The following is a 14,993-nucleotide window of genomic DNA, read 5'->3' as shown; positions in this document are numbered from 1 at the left end:
CTTTCAAAAGCGTGAGCTGTGGAGTAGGCACTGTGAGGTTCAGGCACAACCAGTGGGCTGGAGATAGAGAATCAGTAGCATTGCTTTGCCTTAAATGTCAGAAAGAGCCAGGAAGAGTTTAGATAACAGCATGTGCACAATTACACGCTCAGAAGAGCTGCGGCAGCTGCCAGGTTAGACCTCTGGCATTGTCCCCGCGCAGAATCGCATTGGTGTTAATGTGAGCATTGCTGAGGCCGAGCTGTCTGTTATACGGGATGGTTGGAGGGCTGAAGATGAGCACGCCTTTTCCTTGCTGTTGCCCAAGGGTGTCTGGCATGGTAACGAAATAGGAGAAACCTAGAGAAGAAAGCTGCCGCCTGGTGTTGGTGGCAGTAATTAAGCCTCTCCATCTTCTGAACAACGGTGAGGCTTGCCCAGCTCAAGATGTGTCCACGTTAGCATGTTAGTTCAGACCAGGAGCACACTTTTGACACAAATCCCCAGCCGTGCTCACGTGCTTTTGGTTCACACCAGGGAGCAGCCTGGGAGCTCACTAGCTGGATTCCTAGTGCGCTGCCACTGCTAGAGGCTTTAGCTCTGGTCTGGGGCTGGTCTGACATCAAACACCCTGAGACACATGCAGTGTTTGAATCGGGTGCTCTGAAAAAAACAGTCCGTCTGACGACGCACTCCTGTTGGGGTGTACTCTCTGCTAGTACAGGTGTAGCCCCGGTTCTCCTTGCCTAGCCTGGTCTCTTCCTGAATCCTGGGCCTAAGGTTTGGTTATCGACGTCTTTCCAGTCTGTCACTTGCACCCTCGTGTGGATAAGTTACTCCTTCAGCCCCTGTTTCACGAAAGAGATTCCTTGAGTGCTCTGTTTCCCTCTGAAATGCGGCTGTTCCTGTGAGCAGCTTGTGGCCAGGGTCAGCATTTCTTGGGCTGGAAAAGGAGGCAAAAGTAAGGCTCTGGAAATGAAGAGATTAAGGAGAGCTGGAGCCAGAGAGGCTGGGCACAAGGAAACAGAAAATGTACATGGCAGCAGGGCAGCTCAAGCAAGCTTTGATGTCACTGGCTCAGGGAACGGTAGCAGCTAACCCGGAGCTCAGCACAGGCCTGTTTACCTGGCTTCACAGAGACAAGTGGGCAAGGCTTTTAGGCTGCTGCATTATTAAGTGCTTTAGAAAATGCCTGTGCACCCCTGAAAGCAGCATTCCTCCATTTTAATATACGTGCTCCCTGCATCATATACAGGTGCAGGGGAATAATCGCACCACTTCTAGGCACGGAAAAGAATACAATTGCAACATTAGTGTCAATCTCAGTTTCAGCAGGTGGTTTTATTCCAGTAGCATGAGATGTGTCTTCAGCATCGGACTTTTACGTCCAGAGTGTCTATAGCTACCGTAATTATTATCAGGATTAAATCATAAATCAATACAAAACCACACTTATGCAGTGTTACATATGATGGGCAGCACCTCAACAGAGGCAAATTTTGTGGCTTCTTTGATTTCAACAGGGCAATATCTACAGATCTGCTTGGATGTTCTTCGGTTTATAGAAAACTACATTTGATAATGATATGATTTAGTTTTCCATGTATAATTCTCATTTTATCTTTCCTTTTGCTCACTTTTCTTTTCTGTCTGCCCCCTCTCCCAGTATTTCATTTCCATCCGGAAATACAAATGACCTTTTGACAGAATTTTCCAATTCCATTCTGATTTGCATTGTACAAAAAGGAAACAAAAACACTTTTATTTTTGAGATTTATTTATGATATCATGAAAAAACTTTCTCATATTAGCCTTTTTTTTGTCTTTTCAGGTGTGTGTGCAACATTGACTGTTCTCAAACCAACTTCAATCCTCTTTGTGCTTCCGACGGGAAATCTTATGATAATGCATGTCAAATCAAAGAGGCATCATGCCAGAAACAGGAGAAAATTGAAGTCATGTCTTTGGGTCGATGTCAAGGTAACGCTCATAACAAAACTCATTTCAAAGAATGTTTTCAATTTTTGTTCAGAAAGAAAGGAACTGGAGCTGGCTTCTTATTTGGCACTTCTTACATTTCCATTAGATCTTGTAATTTACATTGCAGAATGCAGACTGAGAGAGGGGGCAGAGCCCTCCACGGTAGAGATACCAAGCCAGGCATGAAAAGCAGTGTTTGTAACTCTTCCCACACCTTGCACACAGTGGCAGGGCACTATCCAGCCGTGGACTGGAATCAGAATCAGGCTCCTTATATTGTGTCAAGAGCACCTTACTCAGAGCTTTGCCCAGGTTCACCCTCCAAGTAGGAGTTGCGGAAGAATGGCCCGAGAGCCCCTGTAGATACATTTTGCCACCCAGAATGGGTCTTTTCTCCATCCCTCAACCGGAGCAGCACAAAGCAATCTTTGGAGGCCAAAGAATCGCTCCCCAGAGCTGTACTGGTGCTTGTTTCCCATGCAACCTTGGCTGGATCCGTGATGCCAAAGGTACCCTGCCCTCCTAAGAAGGGAATTACATTGATGCCAGCTTAAGATTTGCTGTGTTTCTCCATGAATGCCGTGTTCCTCAGTGCGCAGCTCATAGACTGCTATATCACGTGTGTAACTCGAGTTGACTTTAAAAACTCTATTTTGTTCTAAAATAAAAATGAAGAAAATCTGAGTCTATTGAGGCTCAGACTCTTAATAGCTTTTTTCCCCTTAGCTTCTGACCTATAAATCCTCAGTACATCTACTTACAAGGCCGTACTATACCTTTGTATTAAAGACGTTCTACTTTATTACTATGTCTTTAAAGTTAACCACCCTACCTGACAGTTCATTTCAGGGTGCATATTAAAACTCCCCAAATACTTCAAATAGAGCAGAAATCACAACTCCTTCTTTATACTGGTGTATTTATCCTAGCTGCAATCCGTTATCACATATTGTCAGAAAAAAGTGTTTTCTTAATGGACGAGGTTTCGTGTTTCATTCCAAAAAGCTTGATCCTGCTGTTTTCACCTGTCAGGCCCAAGGGAGCCTTTCAGCCAGCAGTGATGCTGTGCGTGGAAGCAAGGCTGTGTTTGCCTGGCAGTGGCAACTAGGCTATATTCTGTATCTAATACAGGACTCCCAAAGCAATTCAACATATTTCTTTTAACACAGATAATACAACAACAACTACAAAATCTGAAGATGGGCATTACGCAAGAACAGATTATGCAGGTACGGTTCCTTTTCTGTGAGAATCACAATTTGCCAAAACTATGTAAGTCACTTTTCTCTTCTGTTTGCTAAGATGAGATGTCCTCATCTTCTAATATGCTTTTGTATATTTACTATAGAAAAGCACATTGTGTTCTCATTGCTGTTTCTTTAGCTAGAAACGATCCTTCTTCTTAACAATTGGCCTCTTCTGTTTTTATCAATGTACAGATATTCTGGACATAAAACACTTGTTTTGATAGTGGAAATAATAAATGTTGTAAACTAATTGCCGGAATTAGGGGATATTAAAGTTATTGAATTACAGTGCATAAAGGTTTGCATATTTTTGAGAGATATACAGACATAAGAAAGTGAAAATACAAAGCACAGTGCAGCACAGCTGTGGCACTATGAAACGTTGCCATAATAGATAATATTACCTGTCTGTGTTTGACTATAAAGTTAATAAGGTTCTTAAAATGTTTTTTTAAAGTGATAAATGGCTTTAATTTATTTAGAAGCTACAGTAAAATATAACGGCTGAATAGTCCTATATGGCATTTAAAATTAAAAACTTGTGAATGCTAGTGAGGTTTTCTTTACTGAATTTTCTTTTGGGATTTTTTTTACACCCTTTATCTAGGAGCATTGATTTAAGAATAAGTGTGTGTGTGTGTTTGTGTGCACACGTGTGCAAATATTCACAGCATAAACTGAGAATTCAAGCATTTGAGAAGGTATTGTGAAAATGCATCAGATGATGTATGCATGGCTTAAGTTTGTGATATTTTTGTATTTTGAAAATAGGTATTTAGAGAGAGTACTTTTTAGCTGTGAATCACTGGATTTACCTGAGGAGCTTGCTGCATGGTTTAGGTGAAATCCAGCTGATTGCGTGGCAGGTCTTAACATTTCTTACAGTAAGAATGCTTTGGCATTGGTTAATTCAGCTGGTCATCTGTTGTGAGGGTGCTTTGTGCTTAACATCTCTGCGTTGATAGAATACCCAAGAGTTAGAAAATGATTGTTCTGTTCCTACTTAAAAATGATGCATGATGATTAAAGCATATAGATATGAAAAAATTATGGCTGAGTGAACCAGAGGAGTGGTAGCGATAGGGGGTAACTGTAGAATGAAAACAGCATGGCTGGACTTTTCTACAGAAAGTGAATGCCTAGATTAATTTTCAAAGGAGCAAAGATGTGTCATGGTCCAGATATTTCCCATTGACAAGGAGCCCTTCCATGAGTGAAGAGAGACTCATGCCAAGGAAGAAAAGTCTTCAATTTCTTTCCCCAAAACCTTTGGTTACCCTTAGCTTTTTCCTGGGAGGCAGCAGTCAGTTTTCTTAAAAAGCTGGAAGGGCTGAGGTTGTATCTTGTGGCAGGTAAGAGACACAGCAAAGTAGACCAAAATGATTTTTTTTTTAATTAGAAATAAGGGCAAGTAACAGTGTTGTGTTAAATCCTTTATCTTCCTTGCTATAGAACTGAGGAGAGCGCTGGAGTCTCTAAGTCAAAAATAAGGGCTGCAGCCCCTTTTTAAATGTTGTGCAACATATCGTACGTACACTGCTACTGTCTGGTAGTTTAGCTGTAGGATGGCAGTGAACCACATCACCTAGAGTGAGGAAACAGCACATTTAAGAAGTAAATGAGTGGTAACAAAAAGGGAGGAAGGACAGGCTGAGGATTAGGGAGGAGTGGGAAATAACAGTAATAACAAGGGAAAAGAGCATACGAGAGAAAGCAAAGGCATGGGTCGTGAAGGAAGAGGAGCACAGAAGGCACCTTCAGATCATAAGTAGGCAGGAGGAAGAGAACAGCTCTTGGTCAGGAAGGATGTGAGATTTCTGCCCACGCTAGAAGGGAGAGACAGTGGGCAGTGGTTCTGAGAAGAAAATCGACTGCAGCAAAGAGTTGTCAGAGGTTAGAAGTTGAGCAGGGAACACAAGAAGAAATTGGGTTGTTCTGCAAGGAGAAGGGCAGAGGTAAGATGCAAATGAATGAATCTGTAATGGAGATGGTCTCCAAACTTCAAGAAGTGCCAAGTGGTCTGAAGGAGTAAGGGAACAGATGGTACAGGGAGAGAAAGTGATGGGGGCCTGTGGAGCTGAAAGTGCTGGCCAAGAAGAAAAGCCATTGCTTTCTTAATTAAAGCGGTCCCAACATTACCCAGCCCCAAGGCACAAGGCACCTAAGTCGCCTAGATCCATGGGAGAAATGTAAGCATCCTGAATCATCAGTCTTACCTAGTAAGTGTCTGTTTAGTACAGAAGGACATTATACCTTAAAAACTAATTCCTAGAGGCTCCTGTTACGATTCAAACTCTGAAGGACTTTGGGGTTCTCGAGGGCAGTGAGTGAGACTGTATACCCTAGGCTGAGTTCATCTCGTATCATCCATTGATTTAACCTGAACCACACTAGTTTCCACCAGCTGACGATGCAGCTTCTTTTTGTGCRCTTAAATCTTATTCTTGCCTACTTTTTGATATTTACATATGGTAACTGCATGTAGCTTGAAATCTGGCAAGTTCATGTAGAGCAATCTGCATGCCTCCAGTTTCCCCACATGTTTGTGGCATATCCCCTCTGGGTAACCCTAGGGAAAAGCAACCACTGAGGAGAAAAAAAGCTCTAACAACTCCAGCCTTTAGTAAGTTGTTAGTCAAATGGAAGACAGCAGTGTAAAACTGAGGCTCAGTGGACATTCAGACTTCAGCATTTGCCAAACAGGAAGCTCCATGCCATCCTCATGTTCGCTGAAGTGCAGAACTGTTTGATTATGATTGTTAGAGGAACATTGTATATGTTTCTTTTTTCTCACCTTAATATCTCCTTGGAAGGGAAATGCTGCCCTGGCTATAGAGAGCTTTGTATGAAAAAAATCATTGTGCTTCTGAAGTAGTATCTCCAAACCAGAGCGTTTCCAGAGAATACCTTTGTTCTAGTACTAATGCCACTAAGAATCGCTGAGCCCGAGAGCACTATGTGCTTTTAAAAACACTGACTCAAATGAACTGACTTTCCCAAGGGAGAAAATAGCAGTGGTCATAACTGATGTTGTCAATTATCCTAATCCAGCAGTGCCAAATGCTCTTTGTAAAGACTGTGGTAACTAAATGGTACAGGTTTTTCCATAAACACCCCTGCACACTCATCTGTGGGGTCCCAGAAGGGCAGCAGCTTTGAGAATAGCCACAAGTCCCGAACACTCATCTGATTTTTTTCATACTGAACTATTAATACTGTCTGTTCAATCAGTGTCTTTGCTCCCTCCTGTCTTCTTTCAGGCCCATTGATCCTTATTAATAAATGCATGAATCTTTCAGTTTGCAAAACTGAGAGTATTCATTCCTTTGGAGCATTAATCTTCACATTAAAGTTTACTTTTTTTTTTAAGGACTCTTATTTTATGCAGGCAAGATTTATTCTAATACTGGAAATGCCCAAGTAGTCTCAAAGACGCATGAAAATGAAATGGCCTGTTTTCCACAAAATGAATGCAGGAAGAATGAGCTTGCAGGAGGTGGCCATTCCCCGACAATGTCCACGTCTCCCAGAGTACCAGGCCGCTGTTGCCATGACTGCATATGCAATAAGCGTTAGCACAGCATCTCCGTGCGCCTGCGTGTCTGTCTGTCTGCATTTGCACAACCCTGGCATCTCTCATTTTTCTGAAACACCAAAGTATTTGCCAGACTTCAGGGGATTTTTCACTCTTTCTATCAGATTGTTGGTGTTTATCAAGTTTGTAAAATAAGATCTAGTTTTAGTCAATGAATGAATAACTGGGATTTTTCCATCAAATCCAATAGAAATGTACTTCATCTCACAATTTCTGTGAAAGAACATTTTTAAACACTTTAAGTGTAATACATGTTTTAGATTGTAGTATCTGAGATGAAAGCCCTGCAACTGATGTTTTTTGGAATTTTTCCATTATATATGTAAAAAAGTTTGCAGTTTTGGTGGCATTTTTGCATAGTATAGTACTTTCAGAGTCTAGGCAATCAAGGAGTTTTCATCTTGTTTATTCATTTGCCTATTTATTTTTATTCTTCAATACTTATAATCCCTTCTTAAGATCTGGATAGTAGCAATTATACCCCTTACTGATTTTATCCTTTTTCATTAGTGAATTACAGAGATTTTTTTTCCAAGTCATTTTGAGCACTATAAAGAATAAGTCAGTATGGATGAGCCATATTTCAGTGTTATATATTCATGAAAATTGTCAGTAAAGACACTGACAAATTTGATAGAGCTATTCAATAATATGATCTTCCAAGCCAGACAAAACTCCCCATATAATCATTGATTAGATCAAGTCTCAGAAGCTGAACACCAGCCACACAGTGAAGCTGATGAAAAGGGGAAAAAGACATTGAGTAGGTTTCAGCCATGATAGTCTCCCTTGGTGAAAAATACACATCCACAAATGGTCGGTTTGATCCATATTCTTGGATTCCTTGCTAGCAGCAAGTTCTCACATGACAGCAGCCTCAAATAATGCCTTTTGCAGTCCCGATGGGTTTGGAGGCTCCCACTTGCAGACAGTGATGTGGCCTCTGTCCCTCACGCCGTCACTGCTTCTCAGCTGGCTCGCAGCAAGGTGGCCTTGCTGGGCCAGTGTAGCTGCATTTGGGACACTCAAAGGAGCACAAAAAGCTGTGTTTGCCCGTCACTGTACCTGTGGCAGGGGAAGCTGTTGCCTGCTCTCCCCACTGGTTTCCCCTGGGATTTCAAGTCTAGTCCACACTCTCAGCTCTTTTCCAGGCTCTTTCATGTCACTGGGCCTGGGTTCCTAGGTATACGTCAAGTGCTTGGAAGTATAATCTGGCAGATAGCTGTGTTACCGAAGCAAACTGAATGATTCACCAAACAGGGCAAAATCCACCTGTGTCAGTGCATGATCTTCCCTTGGCTGGGCCAAGCCTGGGAAGAAGACCACAAGAACTGCCACATATCTTCCACTCCAAGGATAAAGAAGAGTCTTTGACCATGCCTTTTTCAAAATAAATATAGCACAATATTTATATATGAAAAAAAAGAATATCTTAAAACTTTACCAAAGCAAGACACTCTGCATCATTAACTTATAATCCCTTTGAATGGGAGAACAAACCATTCTTATTAAAGAAAACGCTGAGAATTGACAGTGCTCCACTGATGATCACTTACATGTTTGGTCATCCAAAACATGTAGGAAGCACTGGTATATGATGCAGTTCTTTCTTCACAGGCTTGATCCAGGGCCCACTGAATTCAGTCAAAATCATCTTCACTGACTGTAGCTGTCCCTCAATAGGACCCAAGAAGCAGAACAACAGTGGCACTGAATTTGCATATAAACAATGACTATTTCTTTTTAATTTCAGGAATAATATACGTATTAGGAATTCAGAGGAGATTCCTTCTCCAGATTGTAACATTTTCAAAGTAGGTCAAATTTTGAGTCTAAACCACTTGACATTGTCCCTTTAAATTTAATTTTGTATCTCCTACCATGTCATCCATTTCCTAAACTGGTGAAAAACAGTAAAGCCCTACAGCTTAGTTCTGGGATATAAACTATCAAGTAGTTTTACTCTGCCTTTGTGAACCAGGCTTTCTTTTCTTCTTAAAGGAATTAGCAAGCGAGACATAGAGCTGAACACCGTGCTTCCATCATAAATAGAGAGAAACCATTTCTCATCCGCAGCTTTATAAAAACGCTAGGAAAATTGCATCTTTGCATATGCAGATTTCCTTGGCTTTCAATTTCACAGACTCCAAGTCAGAGGTTGTCACACTAAACAAATACATTGTTTAGAAAATGTCTCTGCTTTTCCATCAAATCACTTAAAATTGAAAAAAAAATAATATTTTAACAGCTGCAAGACTGGGTGAATGCTGTTTAGCTAAGACTTCCACATGCACTCACACATTTATGCACACACATTCCTGGCATTTAAGAGTACAAATACAATGTAAATGATACATTTCTTAAAAATAGAAAGCTTTTAAATGTTGATTTAATTATTGGTTACTTTTACAAGTACAAGTTTTTATTAAATTTTGCATAGGGTTTATTCACAGTAGAAGTCCACAAAAGGCAACAGAAGTCCTCTACAAAACAAACAAAAATGCCAATATAGGTTGTATCTCAAGCCATAGAATTTTCTTTCTTTTGGCCTGTGACTTGAGGAAAGCAATCAGGCCATCTCCCTCTGGGAGATGTGAACATACCGTGCCACATGTGTCCTTTAAGATCATTCAGAAATGTAGGTGTCTACATATGACTGAAGTCTAAGGCATATAAAATCAAGACAATGTAAGAACAGAGCTGGTCCCAACATATAAAATAATTTCACAATAGAATCAGGTGGAGAAGGCATTTTAGTCCTGTCTTGCCTACCTAATCCTGATAGAAAAAATTTCCAAAAAGTAAAACAGAGTTGATCTTTTAGCAAATGATTAGCATTGGGGAAAGCTTCATTCAGTCCATAATGAGGGGCTGTCACAACAAGAACAGCCATACAAGAGGTATGGTAATCCACTGAGAAGATGGAGGCTGGAGCCACCAGTATAACCAGAAAGCAAATTCATAGATTGATACAATCTGTATGGTGCGAGGAGACAAGACACTAAGCAAATGAACAGAACAGCAAACTAAGGGCAGAGAATAATCTGAAGTGACAGCTGCCCAGGTATGTGGCAGGAAGAAGCAAGGGAAAATGTGTTTCCTTGTTTCCCGACAAATGGAGAGCAAATGCAGAAGGGGTGTTGGCATATAGTCTGATAGAGGAGCTCAAGGACGAGATCATAAATTCAGTCTTGGAGGAAAGGTTTTCTGGTGACATGATCTTGAGTTACCTGTCTTGACACAGGTCTACTACAAGTGATGATAGCCCTCCTTAGAATGAGCTTACATTACTGATGCTTTCTATTATTTGTATTACAATCTTATCTGACTAAGGGGAACCATCATGTTAGTTTTGTACCTGAACTCAGTTTTGTCTTCAGGAATTTTGAGGTAAATATAAAAATGCCAACAGCAAAATTTTCAGGTGATGCAAAGAATGAGAACTTAGGCAATAACAGTGACGCCAGAGTCACTCCGAACATTTGGGATCCCTTTGGCCTTTTCAGGCAAAATGCGCTTTAAAAGAGCCAAATGGAAAAGTGTGTATCTACAAACAGAAAATGCAGCATGGATCTCTGGAATAGGGAGCAGTATCTTTGAGAGGGGTTTTGTTTATAATATAGAAGTATTTTCAAAGGCAGACGATAGCAGTTACTAGTTTATCTGGAAAAAAGGTAACAAAGTTAATGGCTGAAAGCTGAAGACAGAACACTCAAATTAGGGCCTCTGAGACATAGGTCAGATCAGATGATCAAGTGGTGTACTCAGGCTTCTAGGCATATGAATCTGAATGTAAAATAACATTTACTAAATTGGGTTTTTTTGGTTAATCACTGTTTGATTATCGCCATACCTGAATATATCTGGCATTCTAAAAAAGTTGCTGTTTTGATATTTTTCAAGTAACAATTCCAGATTCATATCCAGTGAAGAATCAATTACTAGATGCTGATGATTTTCCACGGACCCAATGCTTCCTTTGCCTTATGTGGAAATTAGATTACATTTTGGATGGATGACAGAATAGGGAGTTTCTGCAGAGCAAATGTCTCAACTGTTTGCATGGAATCTGAAGGCTTTAAAAATCAAGCAAACATTTACTGTCATGGAAAGTAGTATAGCCTTTTCTAGGACATAACAACTTTGCTGTAGTTTCGTTTAATTTATGTAGTGCTATAAAACACATACCAGAACACTACTCCTATTCAGGGGCTCTCTTGAATGGTTTTTGAAGGTTAGAGAAAGATCTTCATGTTCTGATAGCACAGTGGTCTCTAGCCCATTTACTGCCTTTCAGCTCCTCCGCTGTTGTTCATAACCTGAAGAAAATAAAAGAGTGAAGGTAGAGACCAGCTGGTAGGTTAATAAATCTTACCGTCTGCTGCTTTGGAACTGAAGTGTGAGTAGCACACCTACGCACTTGGTCCCCAAACCTTCACTTGGCCTGGGAGCTTTTTTAAATGAAAGATTGCAGCTGCTTCTTTCTGTAGTTTAACTTCCTGGCTTTCAAAAGGTGGAGTGCAGAAGGTCCCCCCACTCCTGCATCTTTCTGTGTCATCAGGAGAGCTGGATGCTTTCTTTTAAAAATGTGGAAAACTGGGACATCATTGGAATTTTCCAGATGTGGGAGCTGCAGGGAGCTGTAGGATATTTCAAGACGAGTAATAGTTGTATATAGTGTTTTTTTATGTAGAACACTTAAGTATCTTTAGATACTGCTTGGCTCCATCTTACTTAAATCTACGCAACTCTTTTGTAAGAGGAAACAGGCATACTGAGGTAGAGGTCGCATAATGGCTTCACAAACAAGTCCTCTGCCAGGAAGGAAACTGGAGCGCTCCAGCTCCACAACATGTGTTTTAACAACGCTCGCTCCTAACGGTCTTTTCCTGAGGAGCGTGTAAAATGAAAATAGGCTTTTGGAGATTTTAAAAATAAGCCATGGGGAGTGAGAAATATTGCTCATTTAATCTGCCAGCCTCAAGAGGATACCTCACAAAATATGAGTTTTTCTGTAACTTTGAATTGCGTATGACAAGCTTGGTAAAATGTGCCCTGTTTTGGGAGGTTTTGGTTTTTTGTTTTATAATGAGAGGAACTGTGTCTTTTCAGCACTTAGGACTTCCCAGTGTCATGCACATGGAACCAGTAATTGTTAGCATTAAAAATTAGTTCTCAGGTGAACTGCTAGACATCTCTTTACCCAGCCTTATGGGGCTCAAGTAGCATTTCCCTTTGTGCCTTTAAAGCTTAGCCCTTAATTTTGTCACTGATGAATGTGAACAGAAAGTCACAGAACTGGTTTATGCTTTCTTTCCATAATAAACAAATTCAGTAATGTTGCAATGAGCACTGTAATGAAAGCTGTTTGCTTTCTGCACAAGCACACTAATCTGAAAATGCAGCATGTCCGGGATAAGAATTTGATCTGTAGGAAATAAAAAGAAAAAGCAAGCACCAACCTGTAACACCAATATTGGCACGGGCAGTCTAATAAATACAAGTTGGCCCAGGCTATTACAGTGTAAGTAGCTTGCCTCAAATGTTTAAGTCCTGGAAATGAATTAAGGGGTCACATTTCATCAAGATTTGGGGGTGGGGAACAGAATTGGTAATGCAAGTATTTTTTCCCCTCTGGGGTTTACATTACAACTGTGCAGGATTCATAAATCTTGCTATAAACACTGGTTTCCACTTTTTCTACTTTCCCGTTACTGTATCTTAGTCGTTGCGTTCTCCTTATAGTATCACGTAACCAGTCCTCTGTGACTTTACGCTCTGTTAACAGTTATGGGTAAACACAGAAAAGGTATTTGCAATACAGATGAGCAGACCTAAGAGCACATAAGCGTTCCTACAGACGCTTCTGTTTGAGTCCCAGTCCATAAAAACATCATGTAACATTTATATATATTTGATCTTATTTGGAATGTAGAAATCCATATTCTTAAGCAAATCAGAACCTTTAAATACCCACTAATCTTTTTGTCCTCTGCTTTTGACCAGTATCTGTGTATTGCTCAGAAGGGTGAATAAGCTCAAAGAGGGGAAGAGCTTGCAGAAAAAGTAGACTTTTCTTCTTACACATAAAAACGCGGTTCCAAAAACTCAGCTCACCTTGGCACAACTTGAAATGTTCTTGATTTCTCAAGTTGTCTTTAGCCGGATATCTTTTTTTCTAAATAGGACCAGGTAAGGGTTACCCAGAAACAATTAATGCAGGATGGGACCCTCAGAAAAACAGTTTCATTGTCCCCAGTCACGCTAGCTATTATGCTCCCAGAATTTCTTTTTCCAAGCCTTTGTTTTCAAGAGGCATATGGAAATGAAGAAACAGCAACATGACCTACAACCACTATAAAACTGCCGCGTATACATGGAATTTGCAAGATACACCGTAATGCTTGGCCTCATGGAGTATCTGTGCCTTCTGAAAAGTTTTACTGCTATCAAGGAAAAGGTTATTTTATATCCAAGTAAATCACAGTGTGGCATCTAGTTAATACTGTGTCTTTGCCACCTCTTATACAAGATACCCCCTTCTTGCAGGTCCCTCCTTTAAGCTATATCAGCGTTAAATAACAGAACTCTGTATTAACTCCAGCTAACAATGCAGGAGGAATCTGGCCACAATGGCCGCAATTTGGCTTTCCCAGATCCATACTTAAATTTACTGCAGACGGACACAATCCCTCTTCATACCACAAGCTGCAGAAGATTAGATATTTTTCCCTTTGGTGTTTAAAAAAACCCTACAGTCCAGTTCTCCTGGAAAACAGGAAGGACAGAAGTGGTCCTAGAACTGCTCAAAGTGTCTGTAGACATGTCTGATACTTACTGTGATGCAGGGCGGTGGCATGCCTCACTCTGAACGCTTGGTGTCCTGTTATGATGACTGGGTTTCAGTCTCCATTTCAGCTGAGGCGTTGATTCAGACGTCGGTCTAGATATCGGCACGTCGTTCGCATTCCATAAAGACTGTGGATACACGCGTTATTTGGCCTTTCCCCATCTTCTTTTCCTGGTGAAGGCATTTCCCTCTGATGACATCTTCTCTCCCTTCTGGACCATTCCCACTGTGCCCTTCCCACCACAAAATGAAAAGAAGTATCTGAGATAAGCTTCTGTTAACCATTCCCAAGGAATAGGCTGGGAAAATTAATTCTGTTCTCTGGAATCAGGGAGGAATTTTGCTAACCCTTGGTTCCAGCCTTCCTCCTGCTTTCAGTCGCTTTGCTTAGCTCATGGGTTGTCCTGGCAGGATGCTGTTCAAGATGGTGCACAGCAGCTGTCTGCCATCCACAACACTAGTTTGAATTAGTTAATGGATATTAAGGAGCACCACAGTATATTTTTATGTCTAGCAGCTCTATTTTAGGTCTTGTTTCTGAAAATATGCTACTAGGAATTACAGAGTCTTCCCAAGGATCTGAAAATTAAAGTTAGAATCATGTTTTGGAATATCCATTTTCAGGAAACATCAGCATTTTACTATTTGTGTTTGATCTAGTCTGAAATGAAAATAAATATTTTGAAATATTCATAAAATGAATTTCTTCAAAATTTTGTTTCATGGGATATTTTGGCATTCTTCTTGAAATGTTAGATATCAGAATATTAGGAGATGAAAGCATGTGACAGTTGAAATAAATTAGTTTTACACTAAGGAAAATTGCTACTTGGAACTGATGGAAACATCATCTTGTCGAATTACAACACAAACACAAGATAATCTGATCATGCAGACATGTAGAGTGGCAACCTGAGCCTAAGATAAATAAGACTTTAACCTAGATTCAGGAATTATAAATGCATCTGGTGGTATGAAAAGAAATATGCTTGGGGAAGAAAAGAAGAAATTGGTACATTTGTTTATTTTTAATAGACCTTAAGAATTAGACTATATGGAGGAAAGAAGCAATTTTTGCCCAGTTGAATAGATTTCAGTAGAGAACATACGGACAAATATCTTGCCACATGGTCTTCATTTTGGTGATTTCACTTTTGATTGGTTCCACTCCTTTTCTTCCTATATATCTGCTAAAAGCTGTATCTCGCACTAATGATTTCAGCAATGCAACATACCTGTTCTTTTCTTATTTCTTAAAGAAACATGCATCAGTTTAGTGTATTCATTGCTGTAAGCAAAATGTGCTATTATATGATCAGTGGCAGTGCATTTTGTAATTTTA

General features: G+C 40.3%; 1 protein-coding gene across 1 annotated transcript in view; it reads left to right on the top strand.

Moving 5' to 3' along the window:
* TMEFF2 (transmembrane protein with EGF like and two follistatin like domains 2) overlaps nucleotides 1–14,993 on the top strand; it is a 145,029-nt gene that overhangs the window by 105,241 nt on the left and 24,795 nt on the right. The window contains exons 6-7 of the mRNA XM_026091746.1: nucleotides 1,811–1,959; nucleotides 3,129–3,188. Coding sequence (XP_025947531.1) covers nucleotides 1,811–1,959; nucleotides 3,129–3,188 — 209 coding nt within the window. The remainder of the gene's footprint in view (nucleotides 1–1,810; nucleotides 1,960–3,128; nucleotides 3,189–14,993) is intronic.

This window comes from Apteryx rowi, unplaced genomic scaffold, assembly GCF_003343035.1.
Source record: "Apteryx rowi isolate R43461 unplaced genomic scaffold, aptRow1 scaffold_92, whole genome shotgun sequence".
Classification (NCBI taxonomy): domain Eukaryota; kingdom Metazoa; phylum Chordata; class Aves; order Apterygiformes; family Apterygidae; genus Apteryx; species Apteryx rowi.
Note: the sequence above shows the minus strand (reverse complement) of the source record. Positions and strands in the feature narration are given on the sequence as shown.